Source organism: Pristiophorus japonicus, chromosome 21 (assembly GCF_044704955.1).
Source record: "Pristiophorus japonicus isolate sPriJap1 chromosome 21, sPriJap1.hap1, whole genome shotgun sequence".
NCBI classification, from domain to species: Eukaryota; Metazoa; Chordata; class Chondrichthyes; family Pristiophoridae; genus Pristiophorus; species Pristiophorus japonicus.
In genome coordinates, this window is record NC_091997.1 from 43,009,207 (window position 1) to 43,036,506 (window position 27,300).

Sequence of the window (27,300 nt, forward strand, 5' to 3'; positions counted from 1 at the left end):
CAATAAGAAATAGGAGCAGGAGTAGGCCATTTCGCCCCTCGAGCCTACTCCGCCATTCAATAAGATCATAGCTGATCTGATCTTGGCCTCAACTCCACTTCCCTGCCCGCTCCCCATAACCCTTGAGTTCCTTATCATTCAAAAATCTGTCCATCTCCACCTTAAATTTATTCAATGACAGCTTTCTGGGGCAAATAATTCCAAAGATTCACGACCCTCTGAGAGAAGAAATTCCTCCTCATTTCAGTTTTAAATGGGCGACCCCTTATTCTGAAATTATGCCCCCTAGTTCTGGATTCCTCCACGGAAGCAGTTCACAAGCAGGGGCACTAATAGGAGCACTCGATGAAGCCTTGATTTCACATATAGGGGCCGAAATTGGTCCGTCCATTTCTCAGTGGTATGGCAATGGTATGTCGTTTCATACCGCCGGGTATCGCTGGGTTGATTTGCATCAGTTTTTTCTCGGGGGTATGCCGAGCAGAGTGCAGCCAGCGGTGTGCGGGCGGTAAGTCCTTTTTACTCAGCCATCTTTGGGTCCCAAGTTCTGTGCAAGCGCATTCAACAAAGGTGTGTCCCCCTCCCCCCCCCCGGAGAGGTACAGACCAGAATCGACAGAGACTGCCGGCCTGAGAGCGATACGTAGGTAAGTGGGGGGAGAGGGGGTCGCTTCTTGGGGGAAGATTGCTATTTGGGGGGAGATTGTTTCTTGGGGGGAGATTGTTTCTTGGGGGGGAGATCGCTGTGGGGGGAGAACAAATTGCTGTGGGAAGGGGGAAGAGACTGGGGTGTGGGAGAGACTGGGGGAGGTGACAGATAAAAAACATTTCACAGATGAAGATGCATATCGGCGACTGAAGATCGACTTAAAATCACCTTTTCCAGGACAGTCTGCAGGGTCGGCGGTCAGTTATCAATTTGGCAATTTTGGGCAGTATGTCGGCGGTGTGCAGGGGCGGACGCTATGCATAGCACCCGGCGGTATGTCGCTGATGAATTTTCCACCGGACGTATACGGCAGTATGTCCACCAACTTCGGGCCTATAAACTTCATATTATAAATGCTGGTCCCCAATTAAATATTATTCCAAAGAACCTCAAGAACCCGGAGATATCGTTACTGTATTGGAACAGGGACTTCAAGTAAGGTTTAGCAATCGAGTGAAATCTGCTGAGCTTACTCCTGATTCTGCTCATTTTACAACATTCATAGATTATAGCGCCATTGAGTGTATCAGGCATCTCACAATGTATTCAGTGGGCTTATTAATAGCACAAGAGGTTCATTGTTTATGTTGGCACACCACCTCCAACATTACTTCATGCATAAGATCTCGTTAAGGTTCACGGGATTGCTTTTAGACACAATCCTTTGGGTTGGGCTCGAGAGAGAGAGAGAAGATAAATCACTTGAGAGCAGTTGAATCATTAGTGTGAAGGTTTATTGGATTGACACGATGACAGCAGTGAATTAAAGGAGGACAAAAGCAGGGAGCAGGGAGGCGCCGGTGTTTTTAAATTCACCAGTTCTGCTGAAAGCTCATCGACCTGAAACATTGACTCTGTTTCTCTCTCCACGGTTGCTGCCTGACCCACTGAGTGTTTCCAGCATTTTCTGTTTATACTTAATGTTGGTTACCTGGCTGCACAACGGGAGCTAATTACATTTGCTTTTAAATTTCCGGCTTTATTATAGCATGTTTATTTTCAATTTCATCCCTGTTATGTATGTAAATATTGTAACTGTGTAAGACTTGCCACCAGAGGGCGCAACTGTTGGAGGCCCAACGGTCACCTGCACACTTTGTGCAAGGGAGTATAAAAAGTTGTCTGCCAGGCTGCTTAGGCACTCTGGAGTTGTATTAAAGAGACTAAGGTCACATCAGTTTTAGCTCACAGTACTCAGTCTTGTGGAGTTCTTCCATACTTAACAAACCAATGACGATAGCTGGGGGAAGTTTAAGTTTCCTTCCTTATAGATAGGCTAAGTGAGTAGGCAAAAGTTTGGCAGATGGAGTATAATGTGGGAAAATGTAAGGTTATCCACTTCGAGAAAAAATAGTAAAGCAAATTATAATTTAAATGGAGAAAAATTAGAAAGTGCTGCAGTACAGAGGGACCTGGGGGTCCTTGTGCATGAAACACACACCGTTAGTATGCAGGTACAGCAAGTAATCAGGAAGGCCAATGGAATGTTGGCCTTTATTGCAAGGGGGATGGAGTATAAAAGCAGAGAAGTCCTGCTACAACTGTACAGGGTATTGGTGAGGCCACACCTAGAGTACTGCACGCAGTTTTGGTCTCCATATTTAAGGAAGGATATACTTGCATTGGAGGCTGTTCAGAGAAGGTTCACTAGGTTGATTCTGGAGATGAGGGAGTTGACTTATGAGGATAGGTTGAGTAGGTTGGGCCTCTACTCATTGGAGTTCAGAAGAATGAGAGGTGATCTTATTGAAACATAAGATAATGAGGGGGCTCGACAAGGTGGATGCAGAGAGGATATTTCCACTCATAGGGGAAAAAAAACTAGGGGACATAGTCTCAGAATAAGGGGCCGCCCATTTAAAACTGAGATGAGGAGGAATTTCTTCTCTCAGAGGGTTGTAAATCTGTGGAATTCTCTGCCCCAGAGAGCTGTGGAGGCTGGGTCATTGAATATATTTAAGGTGAAGATAGACAGATTTTTGAGTGATAAGGGAATAAAGTGTTATGGGGAGCGGGCAGGGAAGTGGAGCTGAGCCCATGATCAGATCAGCCATGATCTTATTGAATGGGGGAGGCCAGGTGGCCTCCTCCTGCTTCTATTTCTTACGTTCTTATTAGTGTAGTGTGGTAGGAGCCTCTGACTAAGCTCTCTATTGAGGCTCTCTGCCTTTCCCCTTGCAATGTCCTCCAGTCTCTATCAATGATGACACTGTGCCATCAGAAGTGAGAATACATGTGGTGCCTGGGACAGCATATTATCAGTATAAGCACTCCGTTAAAAATATACGCCAATCACTGACTCCGACAAATTCCACACAACTCAGGCTGGCCTTTGCAATGATTTCTACACCTGTCTTGTCTTTTAAGGTGTAGATTTTCATTATCACTGCCTGGGCATCAACCATCCCCTGGGTGGAGCGCAGAGACAAAATCCAGGCAAGGAGGTCCGTACGCCCTCCTGATTTCCCTTCGATTTGCGCTGCTTTAATGCTACATTTGCAATGGCGTCATTAACCCAATATATGCTGGGAGGCATGAATGAGAAAATGTGCTTATCAATGGTAATTAGCGACTAACAGGGCCGAGATTGCCCCTTTTATCGGTCTGTTAGCGCCTCCGAGGGGCGCTAATGGGGTTTCGCCCAGTGGAGGGGGGGGGCGGGATAGGGCGCTGCTAGTGGCTCCAGGGAATTTGGCCTGGAGGTTTGGAGGGCACTCTCCCCGCGATTAGTGCCCTGGGCCGGCACGCAAGCAGCGGTGACGTCATCACCATGCAGGCCGGCCCGTCACCGCACCGCGCCGCGCCGACCCCTTTGCACCACGCAGGCCACGAGCGGATTTCAATGCCAGCTTCACGGGTCACAAACCTGGCCGAAGTCCGCTGCCGAGGCACCGCTTGAGGGCGCCCTGGCCCGCCATTTTACTTTGTCAGCCGACTCTTGTATCGGCCCGACAACGATGGCCCTCGCATCGACCGGTTCACCGTCGTGCAGCGCGGCGCTCCGTTTTGGGTGCCGGGCTACTGGCCCGGTCGATCCGAGTCCGTCATGGCCCAGTGGCGGCCACCAAAAGGCCTGCAGAGTGCGCAGAGGCCCTCCCCTTTAATTGAAGGGGAGGGGCGTTGTAGCGCGTTAGCGCTACGCTGGACTCGGCGCCCTGCTGCCCCGTCCCGGGAGCACCCCTCCGAGGAAGTGGAGAGTCGGAGACGGCGCTCCGCTTCCCCTGGTGGGCTGCACGGCCCAATTCCACGTCGGGGGCAATACGTCCGGGTCAAGCGCAGGAAGTCCCGACCCCGGAAGGTTACCGCCCCCGATCGGACGAGGCCAATTTCGGCCCACATGTCTACAAGCGATGAATTGCCGGTCCGTATGCTGATGTGGATTGAAGGAATTTTAGGAACACGGAAAGTCCCTTTTAATGTTAACCTGAAATTACTATTTATTAACACAAAGAGGAATATCACAGCCCTATCAGAAGCTTCAATAAATACAACAACAACTTGTATTTATATAGCGCCTTTAATGTAGTGAAACGGCCCAAGGCGCTTCACAGGAGTATTAGAAGACAAGAATTTTGACACCGAGCCACATAAGGAGAAATTAGGGCAGATGACCAAATGCTTGGTCAAAGAGGTAGGTTTTAAGGAGCGACTTAAAGTAGGAAAGAGAGGTAGACAGCTGGAGAGGTTTAGGCAGGGAGTTCCAGAGCTTAGGGCCTAGGCAACAGAAGGCACGGCCGCCCATGGTTCAGCGATTACAATCAGGGATGCTCAAGAGGGCAGAATTAGAGGAGTGCAGAAATCTTGGGGGTGTTGTGGGGCTCGAGGAGATTACAGAGATAGGGTGAGGCTACTGAGGGATTTAAAAACAAGGATGAGAATTTTGAAATTGAGGTGTTACGTAACTGGGAGCCAATGTGGGTCAGCGAGCACAGGGTGAGTGGGACTTGATGCGAGTTAGGCACGGGCTGCCGAGTTTTGGATGAAATCTAGTTTACGTAGGGTAGAACATGGGAGGCCAGCCAGTAGTCAAGTGTAGAGGTAACAAAGGCAGGGATGAAGGTTTCAGAAGCAAATGAGCTGAGGCAGGGGGCAGAGACGGGCAATGTTACGGAAATTCAAAAGATTGTGACAGAGCAAGCACACAGCCGCTTAAGGCTAAATCCCTTCGTGTCATACAGGTCCGAGTGGCCTGTTCTTTTGCAGTACCTTCAGCAGTAATGACAACTCCCGTAAATTAATCGCGAGACACGACATTTTTTAAATGAAACTTTGCCTCAACTTTCAATCTCGCGAGTCAGCTGTGAAAAACTATGATTTTCCTTTTGGAGCAAAGGGAGGATTTTGAACTGTGCCACGCTGCTGCACTGGGAACAGCTTCAGATTTGAATCCAACCAATCCTGCGCAAGTATTGAAACCATTGGTTAACACGGGCCAATAGGAAGAAGGAGCGTAAAATGATAGTCAATCAGAAATAGACTTCCGGGCGCAAGGGGGGTCAGACCAGGCCTCTGTGGTCACGTGACAGTGCTGTGCATTGGTTGATGGTTTCGGGAAGGATTTATTTGGTTGGATGGAGAATGCTACTTCAGTAAAGGACACAGTTATAATCAATGTGAAAGCTGCCTTAAATATTATAAAACATTTTAAAATGAGTTAAAGTTATGGACGTATTTGAGTAGAAACATAGGGGTTGAACTTAAGTTTATAACGCCGCCCGTTACCAGCGGCAGGAGGCAGCTCATGGGTGGCAAAGGCCGACTTTCAACGGTAAACGGCGTCCATGCCTGCACAGAAATTCAGTCGGCTCTTTAGCAGAGGCTAACGCTGCCTTGACTAATGCCACCCGCGTGATGACATCATCCAGCGAGCAGCGCCTCCCTGGCGCCTCTATCGCAATATTTAGTTTGAACGTCGGCCTTCCCAGTAGGCGTTCTTACTAGAAAAAGTGGTGCGTAAACAGCGGAACACGGGCGGAATTGGCCAGAGAGCAAGGTACGTTTTTTTCTTTCTTCATTTCTTCATTTTTGTGTGTGGGTCGGGGAAGTTTATGTGTGGGTCGGGGAAGTTTGTGTGTGGGTCGGGGAAGTTTGTGTGTGTGGGTCGGGGAAGTTTGTGTGTGTGGGTCGGGGAAGTTTGTGTGTGTGGGTCGGGGAAGTTTGTGTGTGGGTCGGGGAAGTTTGTGTGTGTGGGTCGGGGAAGTTTGTGTGTGTGGGTCGGGGAAGTTTGTGTGTGTGGGTCGGGGAAGTTTGTGTGTGTGGGTCGGGGAAGTTTGTGTGTGTGGGTCGGGGAAGTTTGTGTGTGTGGGTCGGGGAAGTTTGTGTGTGTGGGTCGGGGAAGTTTGTGTGTGGGTCAGGGAAGTTTGTGTGTGGGTCGGGGAAGTTTGTGTGTGTGGGTCGGGGAAGTTTGTGTGTGTGGGTCGGGGAAGTTTGTGTGTGCGGGTCGGAGAAGTGTGTGGGTCGGGGAAGTTTGCGCGCGGGTCGGGGAAGTTTGCGCGCGGGTCGGGGAAGTTTGCGCACGGGTCGAGGAAGTTTGCGCGCGGGTCGAGGAAGTTTGCGCGCGGGTCGGGGAAGTTTGCGCGCGGGTCGGGGAAGTTTGCGCGCGGGTCGGGGAAGTTTGTGCGCGGGTCGGGGAAGTTTGAGGTTTTTTCTTTCTTCCCTTTTCTTCCCATTTTCTAGCGGGCATGGCGGCTGCCTTCCAATGAGAAATTCAGTCGGCCTCCTGAGCTCCCGCCCAAGGATGAATGTGCAATGCAGATCTCTCAACTTTGGCCGTAAAAACTGAATCTGGCAGTTGTAGCCTGCACCTAACTCCTGGCAGTAAAATCAGCACTCAGGTGGTCACACTGCCCTGAAAACGGCCATAACGAATTTCGGCCCCATAGTACCGACACGCTTGGGATGATGAATTATTGATTGAGAGTGAGACACCTTTACTGCAGGAGCCAGAGAGGACACGTAGCCAAATGAACAAGTGAAGGATCTGTATGCAGTACAGTTTGCCAATTTTATTATCAGCAACAACATTTAAATTCTTTTAGAGGTGTGAAACACAAACAGTATGTTCGAAACAATGCCCGATCAAAGCATTCGTTCCAATAAATGCTCAGTGAGGCTGGAGCCAAGAATTTGGAGCTGCTTCTGTTTGTTATTGTATGTTATCTTTCTATCTTTTAAAACTCTTATGCTGGTAAAAGCGGGCCATACGCCTGCTGTTACCAGACATAAGAGTTTGAAGGACTTTTGCTGGGCAGGAGTTGGGCAAATAGCCCAAATCTCCACCCGCGAAGGCCCTTCTCCCGGGGATGCATGCACATCGTGCAGCAAGAACCAGCACTTGTGGGGTCTCTTCGGGCTTTCCTGCACTGCATAATGCAGCGTTACACGTCTGCACACTCACAACAACATGGATCTCAATCTTGTTCAATAGTAGTAGCTGCATCTAAACCACAAAGAGAGCGGAGGCACTTCTGGAGGAGTACAGGATTTTGGTACGTTTTTAAAATGTTGTTTTGCCATGTAAGCATTACAGGGCTGTCGCCCGCAGGAAATGTTAAGAGTGAGATTTTTAACCAAAAAGCAGTGAAAGATTGCCCGCCCGTTTGAACATACGGGAGGTGTTTTGTCCACGAGAATCATGTAAATGGTTCACACTTTTAGACCAACAGCGGGCACAGCTCTCGTGGTGTTTGCTTGGACTGAATGTTAGATCTGGAGCGCGTTTGTGTTATTTCGCTGCCGTCAGCGGGGCAGAACTGCCGATGGGTCGGAATGGCCGTCACTCCGAGTCATCCGCCCAGCGCTGACACGTCACAATGTCCCTCCCCGTCAGTTAAAGAGGGGGGTTAAAGAGGAACTCTGCATGGGGCTTAGTTAGGCCCACTGAGCCACCAGGAAGGGTTTCGGCTGCGCCAGCGCCTGGTACGCAAGAGGGGAAGCAGGGCTGGCTGTTGGCGGCCCGGGGGTATAATTGTCAACCCGACCTCAGTATCGGCCGCCAATTAAAATAAAATGGAGGTGCCGGCACTGTGCCTGCCCCTTTAAGGGCAGACGCACTGCTCAGGCACACATAGCGTCCCGCCGGGGAAAGCTGTCAGTGGCACCGACCGGCGGCCAATCCTCTCCCGCGGGGCAATTCCATACGGGGCGATGCTAGATAAATACAAGTTGTTGTTGTTGTTGTTTTCAGACTATGTACGTGGGGTTGGCGTGTGCCCAACGGGCAGTGCGGATACCCGTTCCCGCCGCTCCCGGTCCGGGGGCAATTTCAAATGGGTCGGCCCATCAGTCTGCCTCGGTTGGAAAGGCCTATCTGCTCCATTGCCATCTCTTAGAGGTAGCAATGGGCCCTAAAGACGGGGGCAATTTCGGCCACGAGAGATTCGTGCCCTGGAGTTACTTCTTCTAGGAGCAATTTCTTCTCTCAAAGGGTGTAAATCTGTGGAATTCTCTGCCCCAGAGAGCTGTGGAGGCTGGGTCACTGAATATACTTAAGGCAGTGATAGACAGATTTTTGAGCGATGAGGGAGTGAAGGGTTATGGGGAGCAGGCAGGGAAGTGAAGCTGAGCCCAAGATCAGATCAGCCACCATCATCAGAGGCAGTCCCTCGGAATCGAGGAAGACTTGCTTCCACTCTAAAAGTGAGTTCTCAGGTAACTGTGCAGTCCAATACAGAAATTACAGTCTCTGTGTCACAGGTGGGGCAAACAGTCGTTGGAGGAAAGGGTGGGTGGGACTGGTTTGCCGCACGTTCCTTCCGCTGCTTGCGCTTGTTTTCTGCATGCTCTCGGCGACGAGACTCGAGGTGCTCAGCGCCCTCCCGGTTGCACTTCCTCCACTTAGGGCGGTCTTTGGCCCTGGACTCCCAGGTGTTGGTGGGGTTGTTGCATTTTATCAGGGAGGCTTTGAGGGTGTCCTTGAAACATTTCCTCTGCCCACCTGAGGCTCGCTTGCCGTGTAGGAGTTCCAAGTAGAGCGCTTGCTTTGGGAGTCTCGTGTCAGGCATGCGGACAATGTGGCCCACCCAACGGAGCTGGTCGAGTGTGGTCAGTGCTTCATGATCTTATTAAATGGCGGAGCAGGCTTGAGGGGCCAAATGGCCTACTCCTGTTCTTATTTCTTATGTTCTTATCCCTCTGCCTCCCCTTCCCCAGTCAAACAACAGCAGCCTGCCTATGCTCATAGTCTGGGCTCGCATACAAAGTGAGGTGAGGCAGAGGTGCCGAGAGCTGGGAACTGAACCACATTGTGAATCAGTGCCTGCAGGATAAGGGAAGAATGAAAAAAAGGGAATGCAGAAATCCCCAGCAATGCTCACAATGCCGCATGGTTTTGGTGACAAGGGAACTATTTGGCGTGCCATGTTCCTGGTGTGCATTGCCGGCTCCCAACCAGATGTATAAAGTCAGAAATCAATAACAACAATTTGTATTTATATAGCACCTTTAACGTAGTGAAACATCCCAAGGAGTTTCACAGGAGTATCATGAGATAAAAGGTTTGACACCGAGCCACGTAAGTAGAAATTAGGGCAGATGACCAAAAACTTGGTCAAAGAGGTAGGTTTTAAGGAGCGTCTTAAAGGAGGATAGAGAGGGGAGAGGTTTAGGGAGGGAGTCCCAGAGCTTGGGGTCTAGGCAACTGAAGACACGGCCATCGATGGTTGAGCGATTATAATCAGGGATGCTTAAGAGGGCAGAATTAGAGGAGCACAGACATCTCGGGGGGAGGGGGGGCAGGAGGGGTGAGTTGTGGGGCTGGAGGAGATTACAGGGATAGGGAGGGGCGAGGCCATGGAGGGATCTGAAAACAAAGATGAGAATTTTGAAATCAAGGTGTTGCTTAACTGGAAGCCAATGTAGGTCAGCGAGCACAGGGCTGATGGATGAGCGGGACTTGGTGCGAGTTAGAGGACAAAGGCAGCCGAGTTTTAGATCACCTCTCGTTTACGTATTTAAATAGTACGCATTTAAATAGTCAAGTCTAGAGGTAACAAAGGCATAGATGAGGGCTTCAGTAGCGGATGAGCTGAGGCAAGGGCAAAGACGGGTGATGTTATGGAGGTGAAAATAGGCGGTCTTAGTTAAGCTAAGTTATGCTAATCAGCCCTTAAGGATTATAATGTTTGCAACTGCCTGAAGGCCACTCTGCAATAATTAACCCTCGATTTTTTTAGACTAGCTTTATTGAAAATAGAACATTTCAATAGGTTGAATGCGGGTGGAAATGCAGGCATGGTACTCACCCTCAATGTTTCCCTTGCTTGTGTTCAGCACTGAAGTACTGCAAGATAGAGAGAGAGATACTACGTGTTGGTCACTGATACAAACGGTACAGAAGGATGTTGAGCAACAAAACTCATATCTTTCCCCCAACATAACATAATGTATGTTTTAATAATTAAATCTTTACAAACTGCATGTCCGTAGGTGACACAGTACCAGTGTCTTGTAATCTTGCACCTCTGATAGCAACTTCCATTGTGCTGCTAGACTGGTGATATCACACCCTGGTTGCTCTATAATATAGTCACGCTATCCTTGCTCTTACAACATTTTTCTCAGGCATGCAAGAGAAAATCACCTTTTTATATAGGAAACAAGAAATAATGTAGGTCCAAGGATGAATCACAGCACACCGAGTCACCTGGTCTCCTACCTCTCACCAAGTCTAAAAGCAGACAGGGCTGAAGGGCATGGATTACTGACCGTGGCTCAATTTTTGTTCTTCGCTGATTTTGAAAGTCCATTGAAACTTTAACAACTAAATAAGAATATAGGAACAGGAGGAGGCCATTCAGCCCCTCGAGCCTTGCTCCGCCATTCAATCAGATTCTGGCTGATCTATACCTTAACTCCATTTACCTGCCTTTGCTCCAAAACCCTTGATACCATTACCCAGCTAAACTCTATCGATCTCAGTCATGAACATTTCTATTAACCCAGCATTCACAGTCTTTTGGGGGAAGAGAATTTCACATTTCCACTAATCCTCTTGTGAAAAAAGTGCTTTGATTTCACTGCTGAATGGCCTAGCTCTAACTTTAAGATTGTGACTGTCTCTATAGCCGGACACAGAAATGAGCAGTAAAATGTGTTTTCCTTTCCGATTAACATTATAGAAAATGTGCTGACAGCCTGCTTAAAAATTGGAGCATGAAATCCGGCGGGGTGTCAAATTGGGACCAACCAGTCAGTCCCTGCCGGGCAGATTGGGTTAAAATCGAGGCTTAAGTGTCACGTGCCGCATTATTCCAGCACAGTCACTCAAGGAGTCATCTGTTCAGTGAAATGCCACAAACGCTCAGACTCATTGTCGTTTCATCACATAACCTCTTGGTGTTTGCTTCATAGTACGGAGCTGGGCAGGTTAGCTCAGAGTCTTATTACAGCGTGACTCGGATAGATCGGCGAGTGGCTCAGTGCACTCAGCCTCGCAGGCTGGAAAGTCCCCGGTTCAACTCCCGGTCAGTGCCGAGTTAGCTGATGTCAGCCAGGGCGGCAGATGAAGCACAATAGCTGGGCTCAAAGTCCCTTGGACAGGGTAGGGATCAAAGGTCGGCCAGAACTCCTGCTCACAGACACTGTCCAATAACTGGAAAGTGTCCATAACTGCAGGCACACTCGGATAAGGCATGGCCGTGATGCCTCAACAGTTGAATAGACTGGCAACAATCAGTGTGTAGGCTCGCACATGAACCTGTAGCCCAGAAACGGGCAAGGCAGGGGCGGAGGAAGGATTAAAAACATAAAATACCAGACTTCCTCCAATTGCAGTAGCAATATATGTTGGGCAACTTTCAGCTCTGGTGTTTTCTGCCAGCAACGATCATTCATCATGGGACGGAACCTTGGGTTACAACCGTTTTCTATCCTTTCTCTTAACTGAAAGAAAATATTCACGCTTTACAATCCCACAGGAGCCTCGTGCCCCTTGTGTCTCACCGTTCTGTCACCGTGAGGGGCTGCGTCCGGAAGCGATCTGACGTTTTGCGATTGACGCCTGGGCTAATGTAGCGCCTGGGCTGCCGCCGCACCTCCGAGCCCGGCCCCACGGCTAAATCGAGGCTCAGTGTCCCATTAGCACCGCCACCACTAGTTCAGGATGGAGAGAAAGGAAAGCAAAACATACAGCATGAATGCAGAGAGAAAGAAGTTTCCAGTGTGAGGAAAAACGAAAGGCAGAAGGCAGCAACACTGTCGGGTTGAACCCATTGTTGCATTGTTTGAACATGAATAAACGACAGCACCAAAATGCCCCTTGTGCTGTCGGCTCAGTGTGTGCACTGAAGGTATCAGGTGCTTGAACAGAATTCAGCAGGAACATTTCCTCGGGTTAAGGGAGCCAAGCTATGAATGGAAACAATCGATTGCGTTGTATAAAGCTACCCGCCACTCTGTACCTCAGCAAAGTAAAAACAAAGGGACACATTGAGTTGAAGCCTCCCAGTCATCCCTTTCTGCCATTTCACTGTAATTTAACCCAAGGCTCTTGCACACCAAGCTGTGTGAGTGGAAGCACTGTGGGGATCAATCATTCGTAGTTACCTCAGTCACTTTCTGCTTACTGGTCCCTCTTCTCTTCCAAAAATCCCACAGATTACACAGGATTACATAGGATATACGGCACAGAAACAGGCCATTCGGCCCAACTGGCGTTTATGCTCCACTCGAGCTTCCTCCCGTCTTTCCTCATAGAAACATAGAAATTTATAGCACAGAAGGAAGCCATTTCGGCCCATCGTGTCCACGCCGGCCGACAAAGAGCCGCACGGCCCTCGGTCAGCAGCCCTGAAGGTTACATATAAACCCATGAACAATGGCGGAAAGGCAAAGAGCACCCAGCTCAACCAATCCGCCTCACACAACTACGACACCCCTTATACTGAAACATAGAAACATAGAAAATAGGTGCAGGAGTAGGCCATTCGGCCCTTCGGGCCTGCACCGCCATTCAATAAGATCATGGCTGATCAGTCCCTCAGTACCCCTTTCCTGCTTTCTCTCCATACCCCTTGATCTCTTTAGCTGTAAGGGCCATATCTAACTCCTTCTTGAATATATCCAATGAACTGGCATCAACAACTCTCTGCGGCAGAGAATTCCACAGGTTAACAACTCTCTGAGTGAAGAAGTTTCTCCTCATCTCAGTCCTAAATGGCCTACCCCTTATCCTAAGACTATGTCCCCTGGTTCTGGACTTCCCCAACATTGGGAACATTCTTCTCGCATCTAACCTTTCCAGTCCCGTCAAAATCTTATATGTTTCTATGAGGTCCCCTCTCATCCTTCTAAACTCCAGTGAATAAAGGCCCAATTGATCCAGTCTCTCCTCATATGTCAGTCCAGCCATCCCTGGAATCAGTCTGGTGAACCTTCGCTGCACTCCCTCAATAGCAAGAACGTCCTTTCTCAGATTAAGAGACCAAAACTGAACACAATATTCCAGGTGAGGCCTCACCAAGACCTCCCTGCTCCTATACTCAAATCCCCTAGCTATGAAGGCCAACATACCATTTGCCTTCTTCACTGCCTGCTGTACCTGCATGCCAACTTTCAATGACTGATGAACCATGACACCCAGGTCTCATTGCAGCTCCCCTTTTCCTAATCTGCCGCCATTCAGATAATATTCTGCCTTCGTCTTTTTCCCCCCAAAATGGATAACCTCACATTTATCCACATAATACTGCATCTGCCATGCATTTGCCCACTCACCTAACCTGTCCAAGTCACCCTGCAGCCTCTTAGCGTCCTCCTCACAGCTCACACTGCCACTCAGTTTGATGTCATCTGCAAACTTGGAGATATTTCACTCAATTCCTTCATCTAAATCGTTAATGTATATTTTAAAGAGCTGGGGTCCCAGCACTGAGCCCTGCAGCACTCTACTAGTCACTGCCTGCCATTCTGAAAAGGACCCGTTTATCCTGACTCTCTGCTTCCTGTCTGCCAACCAGTTCTCTATCCATGTCAGTATATTACCCCCAATACCATGTGCTTTGATTTTGCACACCAATCTCTTGTGTGGGACCTTGTCAAAAGCCTTTTGAAAGTCCAAATACACCACATCTACTGGTTCTCCCTTGTCCACTCTGCTAGTTACATCCTCAAAAAATTCCAGAAGATTCATCAAGCATGATTTCCCTTTCATAAATCCATGCTGACTTGGACCGATCCTGTCACTGCTTTCTAAATGCGCTGCTATTTCGTCCTTAATGATTGATTCCAACATTTTCCCCACTACTGGTTGCAGGCTAACCGGTCTATAATTACCCGTTTTCCTTCTACACGTGACCCCAACCGGAACCATGTGATCTCCTGGGAGAGGCAAAAACCAGGTCAAAATCCAGGCCAATTTAGGGAGAAAAAAAATCTGGGAAAATTCCTCTCCGGCCCATCCAGGCGATCGAAACTAGTCCAGGAGATCACCCTGGCCGTATTTGATTCCCTGCAGTACTTACCATTATAGCTGCGCCAGCCAACAAGAAGTTATCCAGTCTAATCCCAATTACCAGCTCTTGGTCCATAACCCTGCAGGTTACTGCACTTTAAGTGCCTATCCAACCATCTTTTAGAATTAGAAACCCTCACCACTTTTATCAGCATAATCCTCTATTCCCTCCTCCCTCATTTGCTTGTCTAACTGCCTCTTAAATGCATCTCTGCTATTCGCCTCAACCACTCCCTGTGGCAGCGAGTCCCACATTCTCACCACTCTCTGGGTAAAGAAGTTTCTTCTGAATTCCTGATTGAATTTCTTGGTGACTATCAGTTTATATCTGAAGACGTCAACTGCCGTGATGTCAATTTGCGGACCTTGTCACACTGGTCTGCTTTTATTTTTTAAATGTAATTTTTTTCCCGCCTTGCTCAGCAGTGTTTACATCTCCCTGGAGACGGACACTGGCCCCTGTGAAGAGTGCCGGGCTTTTCTTGAAGATCAAATCGCAAGTGGTTCCTCATGAAGCTTTCTCTGAAGAGAGCCCTGTTGAACTCCATTAACAACCTGCACTTCCACGTTCCTGTCAGACACCAGCAACAACAAGGGGGCAAATAACTATCAGAAAGAGGGGAGAAAATAGGAAAAGCAGATAAAAACAAAGGAGGAGGAAGACTGTGTATAAAAAGTAATAAAGTATGGCATTTTTCTGTTATATTTGTCCTGGTGCAAATGGTGCTAATTATAATGCTTGGGTAACCAATCGACACAGTTCTGGCTGGAGGGAATTACATAGAATATAGAGAGAGCATTTATACAGAAACAGGCCATTCAGCCCAACAGGTCCATGCTCCACATGAACCTCCTCCCACTCTACTTCATCTAACTCCATCAGCATATCCTTCTATTCCTTTCTCCCTCATGTCTTTATCCAGCTTCCCCTTAAAGGCATCTATGCAATTCATCTCAACTACTCACTGCGCTAGCGAGTTCCACATTCTAACCACTCTCTGGGTAAAGAATTGGATTTATCAGTGACTATCTTATATTTATTGCCCCCTAGGTAGATTTGCACCTTTGATTGGCCGACCCATTGGGCCCAGCAGAGAGGCCCGAGCCATTTTAGGCCTCAGGCCTCATTAGCTTGGCCCCTGCAAGGGACCAGGGAGAAATGGGCAGAGCAAGCAAAGTGCAAGCTCCACCCATTTATCCCTCAAAGTTGCAATCGAGGTCCCACATGTGTCATCATACACTGATTTGCATATTAAAAGGGCCAACCACTAGAAACAGGCGAATGCTCTAGTCGCCCCTCGGATGTCCCCATTCCAGATGGCGCCAGTGGGAGCCCCAGTATAAACGGGCAGCAATCCGATGCCATAAAACTGGGCCCCATTTCTGTCAGAATTCATCCCCATTTATTTTTTTTTAATGTCTGCATTTGTCTGTGAGACAGGCAGTTTAGGGAAGTTTTCTCCTCAGTGCCACTGCTGTATTATGCTGGATTAAAATATAAAGAAAAGAGCATTTTCCCCACTGACTCTGGCCTGGTCCCTGGTCCCAGCATGGAGACTGGTCCCTGGTCCCAGCATGGTCCCAGCATGGAGACTGGTCCCTGGTCCCAGCATGGAGACTGGTCCCTGGTCCCAGCATGGAGACTGGTCCCTGATCCCCGCATGGAGACTTGTCCCTGGTCTTAGCATGGAAAATGCTGTGGACATCAGGGATATCTAATAGCCATTTTATATCTAAAAGCATAGAACACATTGAGCCTTGCACTGCTCATGCATCTACATGGAAGAGGAGCGGGCAAGAGAAAGGGAACTCTCTTGCTGCAGTACAGTTAATTAACATCAGTAAGATGTTTCAAAATAACTACCTTACATCTGTCCTTGACTGCTACACCACTAGCTGAAGAGCACAGAACCTTGTCAACTCTCACTCAAGCCCCGAGTTAATTCTAGATCTGCTCAATTTAAATCAAATTCTTTTATTTAGGACACTGTGCACCTGTTAAAAAGAGGACACTGCTCCAGCACTCTCTTACATGCCAATGCTCAAAAATCCTTTTCTCAAAGTTGCCTCAGATCAGTAAAGCAGTTGACTATGGAGCCTGATTGATCATTGAACGTTGCTGGTGTTCCTGGAATCTGTTAAGGGCTTGGAGCACCACCGACTGCTGCGGCAGATCAGCACCTCCTCCGATGGTACTGGAGGCTCCAGTAATTGTACATCAAGGATTTGGAGGCTGATTTCCGGCCAGGGGCCACATTCATATTTCAAGGTGCTCCTGGGTTAGTGGATTTAACCATTTCACATGCTGAAACACTAATTACTTTCAGCAATTGAGCCCATAAATATCAGTGTTGTCCAATGGAATTCGCTGACAGGTGTTGCTACGCCGACACCATTTTAGCCACATGCACCAGTTTTAGTAGAAAACGCCATGCACACAATACAGGTAAATGTATTTCATACTTCTGAATATTTATTAACAAACATCGACCACCATTCAGTAACTAAGGAAGTAAAGCACTCACACACTCTGCTTTATGTCTTACCAGCAAACACACATAAAGGTTAAAGTCCACCTGCAAATGCCATGCGATTATGAGTATTGCCATCACATGCCTGACCACGGTGTCTATTACTCATTTTCAGTTTACTAACCAGAAATGCAATTAGGCACATCTGTATTTCCAATTTGCCACATGTGGCTAATTGCTAATGTATTGGACAACATGGCCTTCAACCACATGCTGCCTCTACACCAGACTTCAGCAAGGCATAACATAACGCAGTTCTGAGGCAGACACATCAATACTTGGTCGTCACTACCTCACACATCACCAAGTTGCTGACTCGAGGCCTTCCTCTTTGTTACCAAAATTGGCAACAAGAGTCGTGCTGGATACTGGAATTTAGTTACTGAATAATCACGCTCAGGAATGTATTAACCTCAGTGATTCAATACTTAAGTAAACACACAACTCCCCAATCCTTATTACATTGTGGGCGGTGTGTGTAAAGACTCTGAGGCTGCACCACACAATGTTCTACGTGGGCTTCTAACACCGACCGAACAAGCCAGAAAAGCTCCTGTATTAATGCCCGCAATCTAAATGCCTTTTAGTGATGGTTCAGTCGGGCGGAATACAGAGCAAGCCTGGGCACCTACATGTGCTGCTCACTGCAGCTGCTGCTCTTCTCCAGGAAAGTGCTGCGTAGACAGCCCACAGAGACCCGCGTGTCCACCGTCTCCACATCAGGGTGCGGGGTGCCACTGCCGACGTAACCGGAGACCTTCCGCACCGATGGCGCTTTGTGAATCGTTGCCTGTAGTGTGTAGCTGCCAGAAAAGTTTACTATCAGAGCTTTGCTGGGTCCATGGAAGGGAGTTACATCACATTTACAGCACAGAAACAGGCCATTCGGCCCAACATGCCTGTGTTTATGCTCCACACGAGCCTGCTCCCCACCTTATGTCTTCTCACCCTATCAACGTATCATAAGAACATAAGAAATAGGAGCAGGATTACGGCCTCTCGAGCCTGCTCCGCCATTCAATACGATCATGGTTCATTAACGACTGTATCCTTCTATTCCTTTCTCATTCATGTGTTTATCTCGCTTCCCCTTAAATGCATCTGTGTTATTCGCCTCAACTACTTCTTGTGGTAGCGAGTTCCATGTTCTAAACATGTCTGGGTAAAGACATTTCTCCTGAATTCTTTATTGAATTTATTAGTGATTATCTTTTACTTATGTCCCATAGTTTTGGTTTCCCACATGAGGTTACTGAACAATTTGAAACATCACATTCAACAGATTAGAATGTTTGAAACCTTTGAGTCAAGGCGAGGGAGAAATCAGACATTGTAATATATGCACCTGTGAGTATGCTCACAGGTTTGAGTGTTTAATTTGTCGGTTTTAGTGCCCCCCCCCACTTTTAGCCAGGGGCACTTGTATAATTTGTGTTTCAGTGCCCTCAACAAAAAAGGAAAAAAACACAAAAAAGGAGGCACTTGAAAAGTTTTTGGAGTTTCCCCCCCCCACTCCCCCGACCCCCTTTTAATCGGGGGCACTTGATTATTAGTTTACAACAAAAATAGTTGTAGAGAGTGCACTCTACGCGGGAGTCCTCCCCCAATTTATTGGGGACTTGGCCTGGAGGGTGCTGCACGGAGCAGTTCCGTGCAATAAGTTTTTAAGTCGGTTCACGGGCTCCCAGGCCGCCTGCAATTTCTGCGGTCTGGAAGAGTCCGTGTTCCACATTTTTATTGAATGTGTGAGGTTGCAGCCCCTGTTCCATTATTTAAAGGGTCTCCTCAAATTCTGGTTGCACTTCAGTCCCACACTCCTGATCTTTGGACACCCTGTGCGGAGGGGAGCGGGCAGGTCGGAAGGCCTCCTCGTAGGACTGCTCCTGGGCACGGCCAAGGGTGCCATCAACCGGTCCAGGCAACGGGCGGTAGAGGGGGTCGTTCAGCCCGACTGCCTGCCTCTCTTCTGCGGCTACAGCCGAGCCAGGGTGTCCCTGGAGATGGAGTACACGGTGTCCACCGGTACGCTCGCGGCCTTCCGCGAGAGGTGGGCACCTGAGGGACTGGAGTGCATCATCACCCCCGGCAACCAAATTTTAATTTGATTATTGTTGTTTAAAGTTTAATTTGTTTAATTGCCGGTCTTAGTGCCCAGCCCACCCCCTTTTAGCCAGGGTGCACTTGTGTAATTTGTGTTTTAGTGCCCTCAAAACAAACAAAAAAAAAAAATGGAGGCACTTGTTTGAAAATGTTTGTTGTCGCCCGCCCACCCACCCCACCCCCTTTTAATCAGGGTGCACTTGATTTATTGTTTTACAACCAAAATAGTTGTAGAGCTGTTGAACAGGGAACAACATTTTAATTTTAATTTTTGGGTTTTGGTGCCCTTAAAAAAGGGGCACTTGATTTTAAAGTTTTACATAAATAGTTGTAGAGCTGTTGAGTTGGAAGTGGCTTAGCCTGTCACGTGATAGTCACAAGACTCAATAAAACCCCAGTCAGTTGGGTTTGGGGGATCCATGATGAGGCACGTGGTTGTGAGCCTGGTCGATGAACTGGTAATCTGTAGTGTGACTGTTAAACCTTTTGCTAATAAACCAACTAGTTCTTAATAGCAATGTGTTGCTATGAATTCTTAAACAAAGAACCCATGAAGCAAATACATTACACACATTGCTCCCAGATCTTGACCATTCAGCAGAGGAGGACAAAGGGTTTAATTAGGAGGGGAAAAATAGAGTATGAGAGGAAGCTTGCCGGGAACATAAAAACTGACTGCAAAAGCTTCTATAGATATGTGAAGAGAAAAAGATTAGTGAAGATAAACGTAGGTCCCTTGCAGTCAGATTCAGGTGAATTTATAATGGGGAACTAAGAAATGGCAGACCAGTTGAACAAATACTTTGGTTCTGTCTTCACGAAGGAAGATACAAATAACCTTCCGGAAGTACTAGGGGACCGAGGGTCTAGTGAGAAGGATGAACTGAAGAATATCCTTATTAGGTGGGAAATTGAGTTAGGGAAATTGATGGGAATGAATGCCGATAAATCCCTGGGGCCTGATAGTCTGCATCCCAGAGTACTTAAGGAAGCGGCCCTAGAATAGTGGATGCATTGGTGATCATTTTCCAACAGTCTATCGACTCTGGATCAGTTCCTATGGACTCGAGGGTGGCTAATGTAACACCACTTTTTTAAAAAGGAGGGAGAGAGAAAGCGGGTAATTATAGACCGGTTAGCCTGACATCGGTAGTGGGGAAAATGTTGGAATCAATTATTAAAGATGAAATAAATGCTCACTTGGAAAGCAGTGACAGGATCGGCCTAAGTCAGCATGGATTTATGAAAGGTAAATCATGCTTGACAAATCTTCTGGAATTTTTTGAGGATGTAACCAGTAGAGTGGACAAGGGAGAACCAGTGGATGTGATGTATTTGGACTTGCAAAAGGCTTTTGACAAGGTCCCACACAAGAGATTGGTTTGCAAAATTAAAGCACATGGTATTGGGGGTAATGTACTGACGTGGCTAGAGAACTGGTTAGCAGACAGGAAGCAGATAAACGGGTCCTTTTCAGAATGTCAGGCAGTGACTAGTGGGTTGTCACAGGGCTCAGTGCTGGGACCCCAGCTATTTACAATATACATTACTGATTTAGACGAAGGAATTGAGTGCAATATCTCCAAAGTTTGCAGATGACACCAAACCGGGTGGCGGTGTGAGCTGTGAGGAAGACACTAAGAGGCTGCAGGGTGACTTCGACAGGTTAGGTGAGTGGACAAATGCATGGCAGATGCAGTATAATGTGGATAAATGTGAGGTTATCCACTTTGGGGCAAAACATGAAGGCAGAATATTATCTGAATGGCGGCAGATTAGGAAAAGGAGAGGTGCAATGAGACCTGGGTGTCATGGTACATCAGTTACTGAAAGTTGGCATGCAGGTTCAGCAGGCGGTGAAGAAGGCAAATGGTATGTTGGCCTTCATAGCTAGGAGATTTGAGTATAGGAGCAGGGAGGTCTTACTGCAGTTGTACAGGGCCTTAGTGAGGCTTCACCTGGAATACTGTGTTCAGTTTTGGTCTCCTAATCTGAGGAAGGATGTTCTTGCTATTGAGGGAGTGCAGCGCAGGTGCACCAGACTGATTCCCAGGATGGCTGGACTGACATATGAGGAGAGACTGGATCAATTGGGCCTTTATTCACTGGAGTTTAGAAGGATGAGAGGGGATCTCATAGAAATATATAAAATTATGACGGGACTGGACAGGTTAGATGCAGGAAGAATGTTCCCGATGTTGGGGAAGCCCAGAACCAGGGTACACAGTCTAAGGATAAGGGGTAAGCCATTTAGGACCGAGATGAGGAGAAACTTCTTCACTCAAAGAGTTGTTAACCTGTGGAATTCCCTACTGCAGAGGGTTGTTGATGCCAGTTCGTTATATATATTCAAAAGGGAATTAAATGTGGCCCTTGCGGCTAAAGGGATCAAGGGGTATGGAGAGAAAGCAGGAAAGGGGTACTGAGGTGAATGATCAACCATGATCTTATTGAATGGTGGTGCAGGCTCGAAGGGCTGAATGGACTACTCCTGCACCTATTTTCTAAGTTTCTATATTTCTAAAACCCAGTGCTCCCTGCTGGAAATTGTTATTGAATTCTTGGGGCAGATTAAAGGGAGATTTACATATCAAATCCAGGAATGTGTTAGGAGACTATGCTGTTTAAAGAACAGCAGAGAATCCAATTAATTTGCTTTCTTGAATGAAATCCTTGAGTGGGCCTCTACTTATCATGCTCGAGACTCTGAGAGAGGCATCACACATGGAGCTATTAGACACTCGCCCATCGATACTTAATTCAAGGCTGATCGGACGACCTTGGGAAGAAGAAAATAAGAGGGCTAAGAAAACGGGCAAACAGCATGGTGGAATATGAGATCATCCTTACCCATGTCAATCGACAGAAGGACTGTAGATCACCCATTAGTCACTACTCTATAGTTGGAATGTTATGTAGCTGACCATATGTGCATATTTTGATAATGAACTTGTAGCTTAGAAAGGTTTTAAAAGGTGATGAATTGTAACAGGAATTTGCTTTTGACCCGGGAGGTTTGAGCTCAAGGGCTGTATACTTGATAGACCTCGTATTCCCCGAATCAGGTTCACTTGATTTTTGAAGTACTTTCATCTTATTTGAAGGTTTACATTTTCGGTGAGTGAGCATATTGTTTTGCCATCACTGAATGAACTCACATAAAGCTGTCTGTCTGACGTCTGCTTGATGCTCACATCCACTGGGTGCCTGAAGTGGATCATTTTCCACTCCCACACCTCGCCCAACACAAAACAAATGGAATCTGCCATTTATAGAGTAATGGCAACCTGAGCCCAATGGTTTGTGGTATAATTGGGAACTTTTTAAACTGGCCCTTCTCCCCAGTATTTTTCATTCCAATCTTTTGAAGTGGAGAATAACTGGTTGGATGCCAAGGGCAGTTTTACACAGAGCTCTGTCTCCCACTAAATTCTAGATTAGAACCAGATATATAAAACCAATAGAGCATTAATTACCTGTGTCACCTGCCCAACAGCTCAGGCTGCACAGACATTACACACGGCTAGAAGAACGTCTTTGGGAAGCACTGGCTTGGCACTGACAGAAATGAAAGATTAGCCCTCCGCTGAATTATATCCCTGTCCTTCATGATTAAACTGCATTTTACATGCACGAATAGAAAAGAAAGCTGGTGATATTAAATATCATCGCACAACTAAAAATGTTAAAATGATTAATGTGTGTAGATTTAAGTTACACAAGGTAACTTTGACAGACATCTGTCCTGTATCAGTCCTGTCGAGTGCAATAGGGTTTTAGTTGGCCATACAATAGGAGGCTTTCAGTTCTTCTTTGTGTGCATGGGCAAGTAGATCTCAAATGTAATCATGAGATGTGTGAGAGAAAGGAAAGAGAGAGTAAAAGGAGAGTGAAAGGCAAAAGATAGAGTAAAAGTTGAGAGACACACACACACAAACACAGACTGAGAAAGAGTGAGAGAGAGAAAGATACAGAGAGATACACAGAGAGGCAGAGAGAGAGACAGAGACAGACAGAGAGAATGGGAGAGGGTGCGAGAGAGAGAGCAGAGAGGCAGAGAGGCATAGAGAGAGAGAGAGAGAGGCAGAGAGGCACAGAGACACAGAGAGAGAGAGAGAGAGAGGCAGAGGAAAGGGAGACAAACAGGGTGAAAGACACACGTCTCATTTACATGAAGGTAGTATGAGACATGTGAATTCTTGTTCCTTTTGTTGCTAGTCAAGGGTACCCAAAGAAAAATACTTTTTAATTAATCATTCTTCGGGATGTGGGCATCACTGGCGTGACCAGCATTTATTGCCCATACCTAGTTGTCCTTGAGAATGTGTTGGAGGGCCTTCTATTTTGAACCATTGCAGTCCATGTGGTGAAGGCACTTAAACAATGCTGTCAGGGAGGGAGTTGCAGGATTTTGACCCAGCAACAACATAGGATAGAAACATAGAAACATAGAAAATAGGTGCAGGGGTAGGCCATTCGGCCCTTCGAGCCTGCACCGCCATTCAATGAGTTCATGGCTGAACATGCAACTTCAGTACCCCATTCCTGCTTTCTCGCCATACCCCTTGATCCCCCTAGTAGTAAGGACTACATCTAACTCCTTTTTGAATATATTTAGTGAATTGGCCTCAACAACTTTATGTGGTAGAGAATTCCACAGGTTCACCACTCTGGGTGAAGAAGTTTCTCCTCATCTCGGTCCTAAATGGCTTACCCCTTATCCTTAGACTGTGACCCCTGGTTCTGGACTTCCCCAACATTTGGAACATTCTTCCTGCATCTAACCTGTCTAAACCCTTCAGAATTTTAAACGTTTCTATGAGGTCCCCTCTCATTCTTCTGAACTCCAGTGAATACAAGCCCAGTTGATCCAGTCTGTCTTGATATGTCAGTCCCGCCATCCCAGGAATCAGGTTGGTGAACCTTCGCTGCACTCTCTCAATAGCAAGAATGTCCTTCCTCAAGTTAGGAGACCAAAACTGTACACAATACTCCAGGTGTGGCCTCACCAAAGCCCTGTACAACTGTAGTAACACCTCCCTGCCCCTGTACTCAAATCCCCTCGCTATGAAGGCCAACATGTCATTTGCTTTCTTAACTGCCTACTGTACCTGCTTGCCAACCTTCAATGACTGATGTACCATGACACATGATGCAACAGGATGGTGTGTGACGTGCAGGTGCTGGTGTTCCCATGACACTGTGACAATGCATCAAGGACCATGCAGTCCGTGCAATCCCCCACAACCTCCTGCTCTCCCCAGCGGTGCTCATTGTATCTGCCTCAGAATGATAAAAGTCAAGCCTCCAGTTTAGGTGTTCAACTAACGGAGCTAACTGTATAAATAATTTAAAGCAACATACTCTGTTACAGATATGGAATTAAGGGAGAAGTCAATTTTCTTTAACTATCATAAGGACATAAGAAATAGGAGCAGGAGTCGGCCATTTGGCCCCTCGAGCCTGTTTCGTCATTCATTAATATCATGGCTGATCTAATCCTGGCCTCAGCTCCACTTCCCCACTGCTCCCCATAACTCTTGACTCCCTTATTGTTCAAAAATCTGTCTATCTCCTCCTTAAATCCATTCAATGACCCAGCCTCCAATTAAAGGAGGCCGCCATCTATCTAGAATTACAAAAATCACCAGAGATAAATGGCAACATGTTCCAGGAATGTTCAACTGCCCCAAGATACTGGATCCCTTTGTGACACAAGTTCACAACTTGAATAATCAGTCATGCGGTAATTAAGAACACGAATACTAACCTGCCCCGTGGAGGGAGTCCTATGATTTGGGTCTCAAGGAGAGAAGATCGCTGTGGGAAAGGCTGAGACTTCTCCAAACCAGCCATCACATTTTCTTTGCTGCGAGCTTCAATCTCCTGAAATTGGGAATTGCTAAACCTGCTTCCTGTGGCCCATCCCTCATTCCTAGTGTTTTGGGTTTGGATGTACAAGGAACTCTTCCTTTCCATGGCATTCCCACTGGTGTTATGCAAACAGATTTCTTTGGGAATTTCGGCCTCCTTTACTCCCCGGAGTTTGAAAGGCACGTGCAGAGTTGACTTACTCACAAAGTTCTCCAGTGTTTCTGGTCTTTCTGGATTTTCCAAAGGCTCATTTTCCTTTTCCTTTCGCGAGCATTTGGAAAAGATGATGGTATTCTCGTCGCGGTTGGCGATTTTTTCGGCGAATTCTCGGTGCCGCTCAGCCTTGTACCTGGCCATGCGTTCTGCCCTGCTTCCCGGCAGTTGGGCCTCTTCAGAATCCATCATATTTGTGGCATCTGTTGGGAAGGTCGGAGGGCGGGAGGGGTGGTGGGGGAGGCTGCTTTGGATAGAAAGCGATGTTCTGGTGGGCACTGTGAGCGGTGACAATCAGCCTCCTCGTCAATACCTGGGAGACTGGCACTCACTGTTAATGAGAAACAGAATGGGAAATCTTAATAGCAAGCTTAGTGTGGAAAAAAAACAGTGAACAGAGACATTTTGTAGATAGAGAGAAGCGATGAAGATGGCAAGAAGAGAGGAGATGGAAACAAGAGTATGATATACAGGAAATTCATCCTTCCCATTTCTCCATGTCAGTTTATAGTGTGCCCTTTAGTGTGTTTTTATAATGGAGCTTCCACATTCTGTTTTATTTCTAATTATTCGGGTGAAAGAGAACAGTGCTGTACAATAGAATTTTCCCAATTAGAATCTGATATTGGCATTAAGCACGACCCTCAAGTTAGGTATAGCACAATAGCAAATGGAACACTTGTTAGTCGAGCACAGTGCCTACTGCCAACCTTCATGCTGAAGGGTACTCTATACCGAGTCAGTGTAACACTGAGGGGGTGTAGTCATTTAGGTCAGAAATTAGGGCAGATTTTTAAGAACATAAGAACATAAGAAATAGGAGCAGGAGTAGGCCCTTCGAGCCTGCTCCACCAGTCTTTAAGATAACGGCTGATCATCGACCTCAACTCCACTTTCCCGTCCAATCTCCATATCCCTCGATTCCCCTAGACTCCAAAAATCTATCTATCTCAGCCTGGAATATATTCAGCGACTCAGCATCCACAGCCCTCTGGAACACAGAATTGCAAAGATTCACAACCCTCTGAGTGAAGAAATTCCTCCTAATCTCAGTCCTAAATGGCTGACCCCTTATCCTGAGACTGTGCCCCCGAGTTCTAGACACTCCAGCCAGGGGGAAACAACCTCTCAGTATCTATTCTGTCAATCCCCTTCAGAATCTCAGACCCTTAGGATGGTCTCAAGTCCGTTGTATCGAGGCTCACTAAACTCGGGTATCGTCTGATGCTTACACAATGTGCATTGCCCCCATGTGAGCAAGAGGGAGCCAGAAGGATAGGGACTAAAATGTCTGTGACAAGCGTTAAACCTTTCACCGGCTTCTTTGAATTACCTTCTGGACAATTGCTCATTTATCTGCACGGGGTGAAGATCTGGTGACTTTTGACTTCCAATTGGTTGCCTCATGGAGGAGCAGTGCAGTGAGGTGACTGAGGAGACAAGGAGGCAGCCAACCGAATCGCACAGGACAAAATGAGTGGCCAGTGGTTCGGATACAGTGCAGGACGAGGCGTGAGCCCCTGGCAAATGGGGGACTATATGGTGGCACTAGAGTCTGGCCTCTTTACTTGCCAATTTTTTTTCGGCTAAGTCGCATGGGCCCCGAAATTACGGTGAGATGGGGAGGTGGCACGGGTGAGGCTGAAAATAGCCAAAGAGCCCAGCAAGGCCTGAGATGAGGAGGTTGTGCCGATCTTAATCGCATTGACATCTTGCAGCTCTGTCTCCTGCTCGGCATCTGGCCAAATGGGCAGCCTGGTCAGTGGGCGGAAAGAAACGAGCAGTGGGAGGCCGTAGCCGGGGACTCTTGAGGACATTCCCTGGCAATTGGGAAGGGAGGGGGATGGAGGGATCTGTGATCGGGGAGGGGGGGGGGGGCAGAGCTGTGCAATTGAGTAGTGGGGAGGAGATCAGCAATCACGAGGAGGTGGGGGAGGATGTCTGCGATTAGGAGAGCCTGTGGGAGGCTGGAGATCGGGGCTGAGGGGAGGCCGGAGCCTTCCTTGAGGGGTCTGTGGGCAGCACTCCTGCTCCTCCTGATCCACATGGAGTGCCGAACAGCCACCCATCCTGAGGAGTCAGCAGCTCCCGCCTCCATTTCACTGCAGAGTTTCCTGACCCCTTGGAACCCGTGCAGCAACTGTAAATTTCAAATCGGGCTCCCAATTGCACTGTTAATTAAGCAGCCAACCTCTCCACGATCTTTATTACAAGAGGATTTGAGTATAAGAGTAAAGACGTCTTACTGCAATTACATAGACATCTGGTGAGACCACACCTGGAATATTGCGTACTGTTTTGGTCTCCTTACCTAAGGAAGGATATACTTGCCATAGAGGGGGTGCAATGAAGGTTCACCAGATTGATTTCTGGGATGAGGGGATTGTCCTATGAGGAGAGATTGAGCAGACTAGTTCTATATTC

At 47.4% G+C, this 27,300-nt stretch overlaps 1 protein-coding gene across 15 annotated transcripts in view; it reads right to left on the reverse strand.

Annotated features, from left to right (window-relative positions):
- LOC139233972 (supervillin-like) overlaps positions 1-27,300 on the reverse strand; it is a 236,529-nt gene that overhangs the window by 136,082 nt on the left and 73,147 nt on the right. For 12 of the 15 annotated variants that reach the window (XM_070864696.1, XM_070864701.1, XM_070864699.1 and 9 more), the window contains exons 2-5: positions 24,560-25,207; positions 17,322-17,492; positions 11,650-11,799; positions 9,951-9,988 (exon numbers count right to left, since the gene is read on the reverse strand). The exons of 1 other annotated variant lie outside the window; for it this stretch is intronic. In XM_070864696.1, the coding sequence (XP_070720797.1) occupies positions 9,951-9,988; positions 11,650-11,799; positions 17,322-17,492; positions 24,560-25,068 (868 nt within the window). In that variant the 5' untranslated portion in view covers positions 25,069-25,207. The remainder of the gene's footprint in view (positions 1-9,950; positions 9,989-11,649; positions 11,800-17,321; positions 17,493-24,559; positions 25,208-27,300) is intronic. 2 more of the 15 variants (XM_070864707.1, XM_070864709.1) reach the window with 2 other exon arrangements.